Source organism: Camelus ferus, chromosome 24 (assembly GCF_009834535.1).
Source record: "Camelus ferus isolate YT-003-E chromosome 24, BCGSAC_Cfer_1.0, whole genome shotgun sequence".
NCBI lineage: Eukaryota > Metazoa > Chordata > Mammalia > Artiodactyla > Camelidae > Camelus > Camelus ferus.
In genome coordinates, this window is record NC_045719.1 from 4,105,649 (window position 1) to 4,121,316 (window position 15,668).

The 15,668-nt window shown below is 43.2% G+C and overlaps 1 protein-coding gene across 1 annotated transcript in view; it reads left to right on the plus strand.

Annotated features, from left to right (window-relative positions):
• The first annotated feature begins 464 nt into the window (after window positions 1–464).
• L3MBTL4 (L3MBTL histone methyl-lysine binding protein 4) overlaps window positions 465–15,668 on the plus strand; it is a 206,273-nt gene continuing 191,069 nt past the window's right edge. The window contains 3 exon segments of the mRNA XM_032467410.1: window positions 465–973; window positions 12,057–12,134; window positions 12,481–12,583. Coding sequence (XP_032323301.1) covers window positions 12,512–12,583 — 72 coding nt within the window. The 5' untranslated portion in view covers window positions 465–973; window positions 12,057–12,134; window positions 12,481–12,511.

Sequence of the window (15,668 nt, forward strand, 5' to 3'; positions counted from 1 at the left end):
CTAGTTGGAGAGGGTTACAAAGCAGGCAGAAGAAACTAGATCTGCTTGAGTTTGCCACAATGTCATCATGCAATGTTTGTAATACTTACAGGTTCTAAAAATGGTTTCAAAACATATGCATACTGCGTCCATACCCTAATCCCTAAAGCCTGTGAGAGTGAATGTCAAACAGGGCAAGGTGGGACTGAGGATGCAGGTAGACTTAAGGTTGCTAATCAGTGTACCTTAAAATAGGGAACTCATCCTGGATCACTCCATCACAGCTCTTAAATGTGGAGGAGAGAAGCAGAGGAGTCAGAGTCAGGGCGACTGGTTATCAGGAGGACTCGACTGGCCACAGCTGGCTTCACAGGTGGAGGAAGGGGCTTCGAGCCAAGGTGTGTGGGTGGCCTCTAGAAGCTGGGAAAAGCAAAAGAATGGGTCCCCTCTAGAGCCTCCAGAAAGGAACCAAGCCCTGTTGACAGCTCGATTTTAGTTGAGTGAGATCCATGTAGGATTTTTGACCTCCTCAACTGTGCAATGAATGTTACAGTTTTATTATGTAAAAAAAATATGATAAATATATAAAATAAATGTGTTGTTTTAAGGGACTGAGTCTGCGGTAGTTGGTTCCAGGGCAGCGGGAAGTGATGTGTATACCGTGTGATCAGCAGTTCTGCCCCAGCCACTGACCGGAAGCGTGCTGAGTGTGCATTTCAGCAGGAGACGTGCTGTAGAATGTTCCGGTAGCGCTGTGTGTGGTGCCCCATACCTGGAAATCACCCACATGCCCATCAGAAACAAGACAGAGAAGGAGGCTGCGACACCGTCCACGTGCTCTGCAGCAGTAAGAGGGAGCTGTGCCCGTGTGCACGCAACAGTGTGGGTGACTGTCACCGACCCCGAGCTGTTAGCAGAAGAAGCTGGACACAGACAACATGGACTGTGCAAGTGCTTCTATGTGGGAGTAAAAGGCACAGAAGTGACCTGCTGTGTAAGAAGTTGGGATACCCGTCCACGTTGTCCTTGCTGGGTAGTGACTGGAAGGGGACGTGCTTGTAATATCTGTTTCTTGATTTGGGAGCGAGTTGCACGTGTCAAATGTGTGAAAATTTACTGAGCTACACACTCATCTTTTATGCATTTTTCTGCGCGTATGTTATACTTCAGTTAAAATAAGCACACTTCCTAGCACACGGCGTCATTTTCCACGAGAGCCCTGCAGTCTGGCCAGTGTGGACGAGGCTGGGTCTCGTAGCCAGCGAGCTGGGGCGTCGGATGGAGAACTTGTGATTGGACGGCTTGTCCGCCGCTCTGGGCTGACATCGTCACCGTCACTGGATCAGATTAAAGAAAGTCTCAGGAGCGTTAGTTTTTGATTTGCCTGATGAAAATTCTGATTAGTGGAATTCACAAATACCTAATGCAGTCCTGAACTGCTCATAATAGTGACATGCTCTAGTAACGAAACAGTTTATTTCCGCAAATGATGTATTTTCATGGCATTTAATGTGGCAGGTCGTTTTAGGCAGCAGTACTCGTTGTCACGATTCGAGTGCCCATGTATTAAAGATACTCGTGGAGGGAAACTTACTGGAACGTGCTTAGTGGTGTGATACTAGGAATTTAATTTGGATAAGCCTGGAGAGAGGCGTCTGTTGGAAAATCTGCTGTAATGAGTGTAGTCTGTCCTCCTTGGTGAGATGTGATGTGCTCTGTTGCCTAAATCTTAGATTCTAGTTCCAGCTCCGCTCAGCTAGCCCCAAGAGCTTAGGCAAGTTTACGTACACATTTGCTCACCATCTCACAATCAAAAATGTATGTCACTGTTACTGCTATGCGTTAAATGCATGCTTTGCCTCCGAGTTGTAGCCAGAGGCAGCCGCAGTATGTGTTTGGAAATGGAGCCGTTAGTTAAGGTGCAAATTTTGGAGTTAAACAGATTGTGGCTTCGCACCGACTGGCCGTGTCACAGGGGCACATGCAGTCTCGGCGGGCTGTGCGGGGCTGCCCCCGCCCGCCCGGCACGGGGGGAGCCGGCCGGATCCACCGTGCTCACGGGGATGCTGGCGTTTGTGGTCTGCTCTGTGTCCCAGATGCTGTGAAAGGTTCCGAACAAATAGGTGATATTGAGGGGCTGTGTGACTTTGTTGTGGGTGGTAATATTCATGGGGTAATGAAACCCTTCTGGAAGGAAACAGGAGGATGTATAAAATTCCTTCTATAAAACTACCCCTGAATGCTGAATTTTTATTGCAAGTATTTCAAATATACAGTGAAGTATAGAGAGTAAGAAAATGAACAACTCCTGCTGGTCATCCAGATTTAACAGTCACAATATTTTGCCATATTTGCTTCCATTTTTTAAAAGAAATGAAAACATTGTAATTACAGTTGGACTCTCCTGTCTCCAGACCTATGAATTTTTACCCCTCCTGAGATGTTACTGCAAGGCTGTAGTATTGTATCATTCTCAGTCATGTTTTTATATTTTGCTTAGATGCTGGCGGATCTGTCAGTAGACATTATGTAAATGGTCTGCGGTACCCTGCAACGTGACCTTTTTGTGCAGATGTATGTTAAAGATGTGTCTGTGATGGAATATATATCACTCTGGTGCATTTATGTTAAATGCTGTGTTGTAATCCATTTTATTAATGTATCACAATTTATTTATCCATGAATATTTGGGGCATTCCCAGACTCTTTTTACTGCAAATAATGCCACAGTAAACGTGTTCCTTGAGCCCAGGTGCTAGACTTTTTCTCTGGCTTTGGGAACAGCGAGCCTAATTGGTGTTTGTACCAGTTTACAGTTCAGGGATACGTGACAGTTCTGCCACTTCACATTTGCTCTGACACTGGATAAAACTTACCTCTGCCAGTTGCGTTCATGGGTGTGAGAGGATACTTATTTTTAACGTGCATTTCTTTGTCTCTCTTTGATCCTGCCATGGATGTCAAGTCTCTGAGCCCTGGATAGTCTTGCAGCAGGTGCCTTGTTGCTGAAGGGAACCGGATTCAGTTTCTCTTACTTGAGATTTGCATGCCCATCTTTTGTCCCTGCTCACATTTCACTCGGGAGGTAGAGATGCTGGGGTTCAGCGTACACCCTGTGTCCCTGAAGGAGATTGAGCAGGCGACTTCATGACAGGTGTGGTAAGACTCCTTCCCTGACAACAGTGTGGTCTACTGCGGGTGGGTGGGAGCAGCGCGGCTCCTGGATGAGCTGCCTCTTGCTAACCACACACAGAACGTGCTCAGAAGGGGTCTAGAGAGAGTTTCCCCCCCAAATATAAGAGAAAAGCAGCGAGTCTCGTTGAAAGGATTTAGAGACAGGAAAAGATGGACTCAATGCAAAGAGAATACTGTATCTGTTCTTTTAAATCAGCTTTTCTCTTCTAGTGCATGACTAGGGTATACCATTTGAAATGACTAAAACAATCCTGTGACATTTTATATATACAAAACAACACAATTTATAAGTAAGTTATGATGCATAACAAAAAAGATACATGGAGCCAACATCCAAGTTAAGAATGAGAACATTACAATGCTGTTAATTTCCTTGTCTAACTGCTGTGCTGAGTTTTATGCTTATCGTTTCTTTGCTTCTTCAAAATAATTTCCCACTGAAGAATGTATGTCTAAGGCACATGTCGAATGCTTTTTCTTGGTTTCCTGTTTAAAAAATGGATGCAGGTTTCTGGTGTCCTTTGTTCATTCAACATTACTGCTCATATCTATTCTTCGAAATATAGTTGCAGTTGGCTTATTTTCACTGTGTAATGTGATATTGTGTGACTATAATACATTATTTTTTCAGACTCCTGCAGACAGATATTTGGATTGTTTCCAGTGCCCCCCCCCACCCGCCCTGGCCCGTTAATATGAACTTGTCTCCTAATGGGGTGTAATTGCTGGAGTCTTGGGTTGTGGGATTTGCTGGAATGTCTTCAGTTTCGAGTCTGTGCCAGATTATTTTCCAGTGGTGAAACCAGTTAATCTTGTGCCAGTGGAGTGTGAGTTCCCTGTGTTCCTTGACCTTGTCAGCATCTAGTATTGTCCAAGTTCTCAATTTTTATCACTTCAGTGGCCATGATTTGGTATCTCGTGTGGGTTTAGTCTTTATTTCCCTGATGACTAACAGGGTTGAGCAACTTCCCATGAAATTCTGTGTGAAATACTTACTCATGGTTTTGCCCTTTTTTTCCCTCTGTGGATTGTTACATCTGTCTGCTATTGCTACCAAAAATGCTGCCTCACAAACCTCCTCGAAACTCAGTGCCTTAAAACAGCACTTACTTATTTGTACAGTAATAAGTGCTGGGTGACTTGTGATCCGGCCGATCTAGACTGGGCTTGCCCTGGTGGTTTGTAAAAGGCTTCAGGCTTGGTATGCTGGGCTTGGCTGCAGGCTGCGAGTCAGGCTTAGGGTGCTCTACCTGTGTGCTTCCTGGGGCCACTCGGAAGGAGCAGGTGTAACTGAGGCGTGCTCAATGGTGGATAGGTGCGGTATAGTGCAGACTCATTCACAAGCACATTTTAGGGCTCAGCTCACGCTGCATCTGCTGATTGCTAGAGCAAGTCGTAGTCCAAGCCCAAGTCGAGTGCGTTTGGTCAAGATGGAGCTGTGGCAGGAGTGAGGATGGATCATTCTGTTACAGGAGAGTCGAGAATTCAGACTGAGAAAAGTGAGGGAGTGGGCAAAGATGTTTCATGTAAATGGTAAGCAAAACAGAGCAGGGTAGCTATATTTATATCAGATAAAATAGGCTCCAAGTCAGTAATTGTCACAAGGGACAAAGAAGAACATTATGTAATGATAAAAGGATCAATAACAGGAAGAGATAAAAATTATAAATATATATGTACCTAACTTCAGAGCAGCTGAATATGTAAAGCAAGCATTAACGGAACTGCAGGGAGAAATAGGCAGCAGTAATAGTAGGAGTAGGACACTTCAGTACCCCGCTGTCAGTAACGGATGGAAGATCTGACAGAAGGCCACCAAGGGTGCAGAGGACTTGAACAGCACTGTAGACCACGTGAACCTAACAGATAAATACAGAACATTCTACCCAACAGCAGCAGAGCACGCGTTCTTCTCAAATGCATACGGGACTTTCTCCAGGATAGGTCATATTTTAGTTCACAAAACAAGACTTGACAAATTTAAAAGGATTGAAGTCATACCATCATACCAAGTATTTTTGCTGGTCCCAGTGGAGTGAAGGTAGAAATCAGTAGCAGGAGGAAAACTGGAAAATTCACAAATACGTGGAAATTGAATAACACACTCTTGAACAACCATTGGGTCAAAGGAGAACTCTAAAAGGAAACTGGAAAATACCTTGAGACAAATGAAAATGAAAACACGATATACCAGAACTTAGGGGATCACGGCAAAGCAGTAGCAAGATGGAAGTTTATTGTGATAAATGCCTACATTAAAAAAGAAGTAAGATCTCAAATAAAGAAGCTAACTTTTCACCTCAAGGTGCTTGACAAAGAATAAATTAAGCCCAAAGTTAGCAGAAGGGAGAAAATATCAGAGATTAGGGCAGAAATAACTAAGATAGAAAATAGAAAAAAAAAAGTCAATGAAACTTAAAACTTATTTTTGAAAAGATAAAAGCTAAACAATATATTGACAGATCCTTAGCTTAACTTGTTAACAAACACTCAACGACTTCAGAGAGAAGAAACAAGGAGAGGACGCATTACAGCTGGTACCACAGAAATAGAAAGGATCGTAAGACACTACCAAGAACGATTATATACCAACAAACTGGATAACCTAGGAGAAATGATAAATTCCTAGAAACACACAACCTACCAAGACTAAATCATGAAGAAATAGAGTAAGTCTGAACAGATCTGTGACTATTATGGGGATTAAATCTATAAAAAACAAAACAACAAACAAACAAGAAAACAGCTGATAAAAGCCCAGGACCAGGTGGCTTCATGGGTGGATTCTACCAAACATTTAAATAAGAATTAATGCCATTCCTTCTTAGACTCTTCCGTGACACAGAGAAGAAGAGACTACTGCTTCCTTTCCCACCTGGATGCCCTTCGTTTCCTTTTCTTGCCTAACTGCGCTGTCTAGAACCTCCGCACATCGTTAAATAGAAAGGGTGAGAGCAGGCGTCCTTGTCTGTGATCGTAGGGGGAAGCTCTCAGTCTGTCACTGCTGAGTATGGTGTTAATTGTAGGTGTCTCATAAATGCTCTTTGTCAGTTTAGGAAGTTCCTTCTATTCCTGTTACTTTCATTGTGAATTTTTGTAATCATTAAAGGGTATCTCTTTTATCAAAAGCTTTTTCTGTATTAATGATGTGATTGTGTGGTTTTGTCCTTAATTCTCTTAATATGGTATAGTACATTCATTGATTTTCTGATGTTAAGCTAACTTTGCATTTCTGGTCACGTTGGATGATAATTTTATACGTTGCTAGATTCAGTTTGCTAGTGTTTTGTTGAAGATTTTTGAATCTATATTCATAAGGGATATTGGTCTGTAGTTTTCTTGTAATACCTTTGGTTTTGGATCGAGATTCTGCTAGTCTCCTAGGATGGGTTTAAAGTATTCCTTCCTCTTGCCTTTTTCTGAAGGAGTTTGTGAAGGATGGGTATTCTTTGAATATTTGGTATAAGTCATCTGAGCCTGGGCTTTTCTTTTAGGGAAGTCTTAAAATTATTACTTTTATCTCTTTACTTTTCATAGATATTTTCAGATTTTCTATTTCTTCTTCAGTCAGTTTCAGTAATTTGTGTCTTTAGGAATTCCATTTTAAGTTATCTAATTTGTTGGCATACAGTTTTCATAATATTCCCTTATAATCATTTTGACTTCTGTAAATCAGTACTGATGCAATCTGTCTCATTCTGATTTTAGTCATTTGAATCTGCTGGGTTTTTTTTTCTTGGTCTGTCTAGCTAAAAGTATGTCAGGCTTATTTATATTATTGACTGTCCTTTAAATTTCCAAGATCTTTAACTTCTTCATATCCAACTCTTCTTTTTTTTTTTTTTAACTTACTCGAATTATTGTTCATAAAGTCTTATTCTTTTGTTAAAGCTCTTTTCCTGTATCTTTTTGAACATCTTAAATTTATTTAAAAATAGTATAAATTTCATCAGGACTGAATTTTTCTCCCACTGGCTGATTCTGTTGACTGTCCTTAGCATTTGCTTTCTTTATGTCCTTGTGAGTTTTGATTTGCAGGTGCGCTGTGGGTGGGGGGACTTTGGTTTCTCACCTGTATGGGCCCACCGTCCCCTGACTCTTTGGTTTTGTGGTTGTTTTCACCCACTTCCTTGGGGCCCACTTCTTGGTGGGGACCAGTGTTTGCTCGTCCTGCCTCCTGAGACTCGCAGCATTTGTGCCGGAAGCTCCCTTTGCTCCCATGTGTGACTGGTGGAGCCTCCTGCCACTGCTTGGCTTCCAGGGGCAAGCCTGGCTCCGGCTCCCATCTCCTGATGACCTGACAGCTCACACCCACTTGGGGAGCTGGACTCCTGACCCCCCTGCTTTCTCCTGCTCTAGAGCCTGGAGCCCAGTGGACTCAGGATTAGCTTCACTCACCACTTTGTTTCTCATTTGCTGCTAGTTTACAGAGGAGGTCAATTGGTGTGTATTTTAATGGCTTTGTTCTGTGTTTAGGGCCAAGGGATGTCTCAGAGCAAGAATGTACTGTTCCATCCTGGCAGGAAGTTTTGAGAGGGAATTTTTAGCAACTTAGCTGGTTCAAGTTAGGAGACCTCAGCAGGGAACAGACCTCTTAAGAGATACTGTTGAAAGTGTCTGTGTATACTAGCCACCAGATACTTTTGAGTGGAGTGTAAATTGTTAAATATTGGTCTAGAAAGAATTGAGACAGGTAGGCCTTAAAATAGACTTACCAGACTTATTACTGTGCTAATGTTCTCTGGGACCTTTATGTTTGGTACTGCTGCTGTAATTGTGTGTGTGTGTTTGTGAGAGAGAGAGAGACAGAGACAGACAGAGACATGCACGCAAGGAAAGGGATTATGGTTCTGATTATCTGATTTTATTATACCTGTGATGGTGACAGAAAGAATTCAGATTTGAAGATATATCTAGTAAAGTATCTGTGTGTAATATTTTGAGTTCAGACAACCCTGAAGGCCCCCTTTAGACCCTGAATCTTGGGACTTCCTGTGCTGTGATCCTAAAGCGTCATGTCAGATATCTGAGTGCACAATCAGTACATGATTGTGGTTAATTCATTAAGATTCCAAAATAGATAATAAAGGTGAAATTTTAAAAAATTACGAGAGTAGGTGGCTGCCCTGATGTAAGTAAAGAGCCAGTACAGATCAGCCCTGGAGGTGGGCTCCATGACAGGGACTGTTGGTCCCTTTCTTGCTCAGATCCTTGTGGCTGCAAGAGTTTGGCTGGTGTCCCTCTGTGGTGACATCTCAGATGACTAAAGTTACAAGACAGTTGTGAAAGCTCAGCACAGTCTGGCATCTAAAGGAAGGGCTAGAATTGTCCTGGGCACCTGTTTGTTGTGTAACCTTGGCAGTGTTTCCTCATCTGTGAAATGGTGGTGACAATGGTAGGAAAAAAAAAAAGGAAAGAAAAAAGTTGCATTGTGCTAAATTTAATTAATAAGAATTAATGAAAGTCAATTTGTAGAGGAGTTCTGGCTGTGCTGGGTGTGTGTGGGTCCTCAGGTCACGTTAGCTGTGACTGTCAACGCGGTCCGTTGGGGTAGGGAGCAACAGTTCGTGCGGAAGTTGTCAAAATGTCTGCAGTTGTAATTACTTATTAACTTATTCCAACACCTACTACTATGTATTGCTGGTATTGAGCCGCAGCTGGATGAATACATTTTAGCCTGGTTACATCTTTGGAACAGTGGGAAATCAGTATAGTAATTGGATATATGCATTGGATATTTTGGTGCTAAATTCACTTTAAATTGTATGCAGTGTCCTAGATGCAGCTAGGATGCTTCTCCACACACATTTTCTGATCTATGTTGGACGTACTCTGTCTCTCTGTCTCTCCTGGTGTTGTCCTGGGAACACCACATGAATTACCCACTGGTAATTCTTATTATATTTCTTGTTAATTTATGTATGTTTCTTACCCATACAGTGACCATATGATTTATTGTTTAAAGGGGAACATTCTGGGGAGTGAAAGGCAGCGCTGTTAATAATTGCGCCAGGGTGGGAGGCGTACGGCAGAGCTGTGCTGGGCTCTCCAGGGCGTGTGGCTTCTTCAGGTGCCTCCCCCTTGAGAAGGTCTGATGGACCACCCTTACGTTCTGAAGGGCACCTGTGACCGTCCTGATGAGAGCAGATGATCAACACTTATTTTTGACAGAGTTACCAAATAGCGACTGGACATATTTTAGCAACTGTGCATAATTTTTGTTGTTTATAGACTAATTTAAAGTCTTGACACTGTTCTTACTTACGCCTTCTAAATAAGTCTGATTTCTCTGCTTAATTAGGAGGTCAGTAAGACAAGTGTTTGGGAATGTGCAGATAGACAGTTCTATTAACCACAAAGGGAAATCAAAATGATTAAGAGGATTAATTTGAAAAATCAGTGTACTGTTTCTTCACAGAAATACAAATCGTTATATATACTCATCTGTTTTTTGTTTAAATCTGAAATACTATTTAGAAGTTTCTTTAATTAAAATCACTTAAAATAACCTTTTCTGCCACAGCTAACAGTGTTAAAGGACGCGGGGGCCCAGCTCCCCCTGCAGCTGTTCACCCTTGCTTCTGTGATGTGTTTTGGAGTCTGACATTATTCTTCCTCGGCTCTAGGTTTTTTTTTATTTTTTTTTTTAATATCTTCAAAGCTCAGCAGGGAGGCATGTGGCTGACGTGACATTTGGGGCCCCTGGGAGTAGGCCAGTATCCTGGACAATCAAAATAATCTGGATATTGTGATACTGGGCCAAGGATATCTAGTTCATTTTATGTCAAAAGCAGTGTTCTCTTCGGTTGCTTAGAATGTGTCCTGTGAATTGACGTTTGAAGGGATTCTGTAAAACCTCTGCTGTGTGTCAGCATGTCTACCACCTGTCCGTCTGTCCATCTATCATCTGTCTACAGATCCTCCATCTCCTTTGTATTGTGTTTCATGGGACTTGTATCTAATTCTTTTTTTTTGGTCTGGCAGCAAAATTTTATATGGGCTGTTAGGTACCTTTTATATTTTTGTTTTATTTTTAAGTCTAAAGGAAATTTAATTTTTACTTAATTGTATTTGGAAACATCTCCTCAGCATTAAAAAATTTCATTTTTTCCCCAATACATAATAATATAAATTCAGGCTTGCTTTCTTTTTTAAACAAACCAGAGCTAGTGAGATAATTACCAGGTATTAGCAAGACAGATCTCTGACAGCAAGACGATCCCCAGCAGCCTGGTGACTGCGGTTTGACCAGCCGCCGGGTGTTGTTAGCCGCGGAGGACAGGCCCGCCTTGGCCCTGCTTGCCTGGTGCAGTGAGGCTTTGCTGAAGGCATCAGATCTAAGTTGCTCATTTGCATAGTGTTCAGAGTATTGCCGGGAGCCAGGCATGATAAACTGTATCTACATCCTACAAAATGAATGCAATGTTATTGAATTTAGCAGGAAAGTGCTTGTCTTAAGGGCATAAATATTATCTGACTGGAAGCAAACGGTATGAGGAAGTGTTTTTTGTTTGTTTGGGTTTTTTTTTTGTGTACGAAGGAGAAAGGGGAAGGAGTTACTAAGTCTGAGAGCTTGCTGGTTCTGCTGGTGTAGCATTCTAAAAGGAGCAGCGCGTGGATCGAGCACTAATATCCACTGGACTGGAGGCTTCTCTGTAACTGGGAGACGTGCTTCTGCAGTGCAGGGTAACAAATACATGTGGGAGTCTGCTGTGAGCCAGGCACTACGGAGACAGCAGAAAACTGGGGTCAGTTGTTCCCAGGCCTTGTCATCAGGATGCCCACAGCCTCACTGGGGAGACGTATCTGCAAATACAAACACGAGGCGTCCGAAGCGTTGGATGCTGTGGGAGAGGTCAGCATGGGTACGATGCGTTTTAGGGAAGATACACCTGGTCCCTTGGCAGCAGGCGGTAAGCAACGAAGGCTTTTCTCAAGGACACGAAGTCTCCTTCAGTTAAGTCGTGCAGGATGAGTAAGAATTAGGGTGAAAAGGAGGGGCAGTGTCCTGAGGCTATGGGATGAGCAAAGGTGCGTGGTGGAGAAGCTGTGGGCACGTCGTGCTCTGAGAACTCCAAGACCTGTGTGCAGATGGGCATGAGGCTGGAGGTGGTCCATTAATAAGAGTAGATGGAGAAGATGAATTCAAGGCGTGTTCCATAGGTTACACGCGGCACAGCCTGGTGACAGAGCGTGCGGTGGATGTAAGGATGAAATGCTGGTCACTACTCGGTCTCTGGCTCGGGCAAATCAGGGCTGCCATTGGCCCAAAAGGTGTATTTGTTTGAATTAGAAAAAGACATATTTTCTTTCTGGCAGATGGAAACCTTGTGGCGGGATGTGTGGCCTGTGTGCAGAGCCCAGGATAGATTTCAGCTTCCACTGGCCCCTTGATGCTCTTGTGCAGTGCCCAGTCAGAACAACTGTAACGGGCAGATGTAGGCAAATGGGTGGCCACTCATGTCATTAGTGTAAGTAGAAGAAGAGGGTAGAACTGGGAGGCAGTGAGGGGGAGTGATGAGCTCAGTGGTGAGTATGATCAGTTTGTGGTGTTTAGGGTCATTGTTCGGGTAGAAGTATAAAATAAGTTGACACATGATTCCAAAACACTGGGGACTTTAGGTGATTTAGGTCTATTAAACTTTTCAAAAATTACATGTCAATTGTAGTTAAAATAATTCAAAATGAATGACCTTTTGAATTATAGCCAGTGGGACTTGTATAATACTAGTGGTTGATTTTCCAAAATGGTTAACCTGCTCTATCAAAAAACTAATTCCAGGTAACTTGTTAAAGAATGCCTGCTACTGATTATTGATGTACCAAAGGACAGTCGTGATGGACTGGACTGGGGAAAAGCTGCCTTACTTTCTCTGTTGCAGATTGCTGTGCTGTGCCTTGTGTGACTGGGCCTCTCGCCAAGAGTACCTCTGCTTGACACTTGTGGAGGGTCAGACCATGTGAGTACGGAGCTGTATAGAGAAAGTGTGTTGGTCCTAACTGGTTGGGTCAGCTAAGCAAAAAATCCAGAAATGTCATAGAGGTGGGACCTAAGGAAATACCTGTTTTTTTTTGTGATATAAATTTTAGAAGAGATGGAAAATGCATCTTTTCCCCCCATTAATTTGTTATTATACTAGGGGCTATAAAATCAACAGTGGAATTTTTATGTCAGTTTATTCATCAGGGTATTTATGGCAACCAATTAAAAGAAGTATAATTGAAAGTGTGGGGTTTTTGTTTGTTTGTTTTCATAATTCTAAAGGGGAAGAGACCCGTCAACTTCAGTGTGGCACTATTTTGCAGAAAAACACTGCTAAGGAGTGCTCAAGTGGCCATGAAACAGCCCAGCAGGAAGAGGAAGCTTAATACGGATTCCAGAGAGCGTTTGGACCAGGATGGATGTTTGGTAAGGTGTCAGCTCCTGGACCCTTGCTCCTGGTCTGTGCTCACAGTGGGAGTTCACAGGGCAGTTGTGTACCTTGTACAAACACAGTGGAGGTGTTTTTTCAATCACTCGAAACTGGTTGCTTCCGGTTGGGTTGTATGTATAGTAGGATAGATTATATGTACTGTTAAGTCTGATACATTTTAAAAGGTAATCTTCATTTTAAAGGTGAAAGGGGGCCTTTTCTTTCAGAAAGATGGAGGTAATTGATCCTTATCAGGTAAGGAACAGATTGTGAACCGTAGAGGGTTGTATCTGTCAGGATCAGTACCAGTTGGAGTGCTTGACAGCCTTGTCACAGTCTCTGTTCACAATCTCTGTCCCTACTTGATGGTGATGAATTATATGTATATATATGTATTAATCTAGAGAGAGACTTATTTTAAGGAATTTAGTGCTGCAGTCATGGGGACTGGCAAGTCTGAAATCTCCAGGGCAGGCTGGCAGGCTGGGGACCCAGAAGAGAGTTGATGGTGCAGTCTTGAGTCCTGAGGCCGTCTGAAAGCAGATTCTGTCCTCTTGGGGAAGGTGAATCTTTTTTCTTATAAGGCCTTCAGCTGACTGGACGAGGCCCACCTCACTGTGGAGTGTAACCTGCTTTTCTCAAGAGTCTACTCTCTGAATGTTAATCACACCTAAGAAATCCCTCATCGTAATGTCTTGGCAGCCAGAGGGTGTAAATTGCATCACACCTCCGGTTCCCTGTGCTGTTTCCTTATGACAGCTGCTTGTATCCCTTCCTACAAGTGGCAAGGTGGGCGGAAGTGACCGGGAGACCTTCGTGATGACTGTTCTGGGGATGGTAGGCCGTTAGCGTGTGCTCGTCATTTCCTTGCGTGTGGGTTTTGGGGTCTCCATGTGGGTTGTAGTTATGCATTTACACGTCATGCAGTCAGTGAAGTGACTCAGTGTCACACACCCTTTGCTTTGATGCCAAGTGAGCTGTGGTTTGATGCCCCCCGGGCACCACGTGGGACTGGAAGCGATGATCTGGCCTGAGGTTAGTTTCAAGGTGTTAAATACAGGCCCGTGTCAAGTGTTCAGAGCTGTTTCCGCCGCATCAGCCCCACTGAAAGTGGGTGGTTCATGTGGGGCTGAGGCCCCGTCCCTGGAGGTCTAAGTTGTTTCACTCACAGACCATTTCCATGAGCAGGGAGGGCTCTGAGTGCACTTGGGGAGCTTGCTGTCTAGGGGGGTTGCCTGGACCAGCCTTGGGAGGCCTGTCCCGTCTGAGGCCAGTGAGGGTGCTGCTCCTCTCAGCAGTTTGGGTTTGCTGTGTCACGTCCTCTGAGGAGACAGGGTACTGGATATTCAGAGTTACCCTTGGACAGCGGTTCTTCTGCTGGGGGTCTGGACCAGTAGCGTCAGCATCACCTGGGGGTTTGTTAGAAATGCAGATTCCTTGGCCCCACTCCAGACCTACTGAACCAGGTACCCTGGGGGCAGGGCTCAGACACCTGTAGCTCTCCAGGCGCTCCAGGTGATTCGGATACGCCTGCGTGTTTTCCCCTGTCCCGGGGAAAAAGCTTGACACGTCTCACCTACTAAGAGTGCTGTAGTTAATATTGTCTGCTGCATGTTTAAAATACATTTTTAGTGTATAATTTGATACCACCTCTCCTGTCAGTTAAATGTCCTACCTTTTCTCGGTGTCATTTCCCTTTAAGTTGCTCAAGTGGTCACTGCCCCTGCTTGGGACTCTGGTTACCTTGCCCTCCAACATGAATACTGAACCTTCCGTCTCTTCTGGGTTGGCCCAAGTACCAGTTTTCACCTTTCTTTCTCTCCATTTCTGACTTCATGCTGGTGCTTTTACCATTATCTGTGTCCCACACCGGGGTCTCCACTTTCGTGGGCCCCGGGGATGTTCAGTGCTCACCACGCAAATGCTGTTTCAGCTTGGCGCCTTGCACGGCTGGATTCCTGAAAATACCTGGAAAATGATGTTCCTGGTGCTTAATGGCGTCTCCATGCAAATGGACTTCTCTGATCAGCAGTAAGAAAATGCTATTTCAAGAGCCATATTACTCATATGAAGTGTTGGGAACGTCTAATTATTTTAAAGGATATTCACGGAAGATAATTGGGAAGATGTGCATTTAGGATGAATTCCACACTGAACGGTCAGTTTGGGGCTCATTGCTAGTTACAGTGTCCATTTTCATTAGTTAAGTTCAATAGTTTAATGCACTAAGCAGGTTCACATCTGTGGCTGCATTCACCATGGAGAGAAAAGGGTTCAGTCACTAAAATCATGTTTGAATTTTGCTTGAAATATCAATAATAGCCTTTACTTTCTATGTTATTCTTCTAATTTTAAAGTGACATTTCAAGCCACGCAAGCCAAGTAGCACCGGCAGGTTAAGCACGTAAAACATCAAACTAATGAACAGTTGGGTGCTTTCTAAACATCTGCTTTTGAGACAGTAATTTCATATCTTGAATATGTAATACTTTTTTGGTGCTGGTATTAATATCTGTCAATGAATGTCTTTCTAGACTAATATTTTCTATGTATTTCCTTGCAGATTTAAAAAATATTCATTTGTACTTTTCAGTATACAGGCACCTAGTTAAAAAAAATCAAATAGTACAGACAGGTATTAAAATAATAAGTAAATTCTGTACTGTACTCACCCACACACACATGCTAAATCCCCAATCTTTTTGTAGAAGTGTGACCACTGTTTATAGTTTCTTGTGTATCTATACAGGAATCAACAAACAAGCAAAACAAAACCAAAAAAACAAAAAGAAAGCTAAAAATCCCAAACCCTTTATGCATGTGGACACAGTGCACACACTCACTGCCCCAGGTGGGCTCACGCTCTGGCGCTTGCTCTCTGCTTTGCAGTTTTGCACTTCAGCAGGTGTGTTTTGGAGATGCACATCTTCTCATTCTTTCAGTGCTGCGTAGTATTCCACCCTGTGGATGTCCCCTAAGTTATTCAAACAGTGCCCTCCTGTAGACATTTAGGTGGTTTTCATTCCTCGTCATCACACAGAAAGTTACAGCCAGTGTTCTCATTCATATTTCTTGTACTTT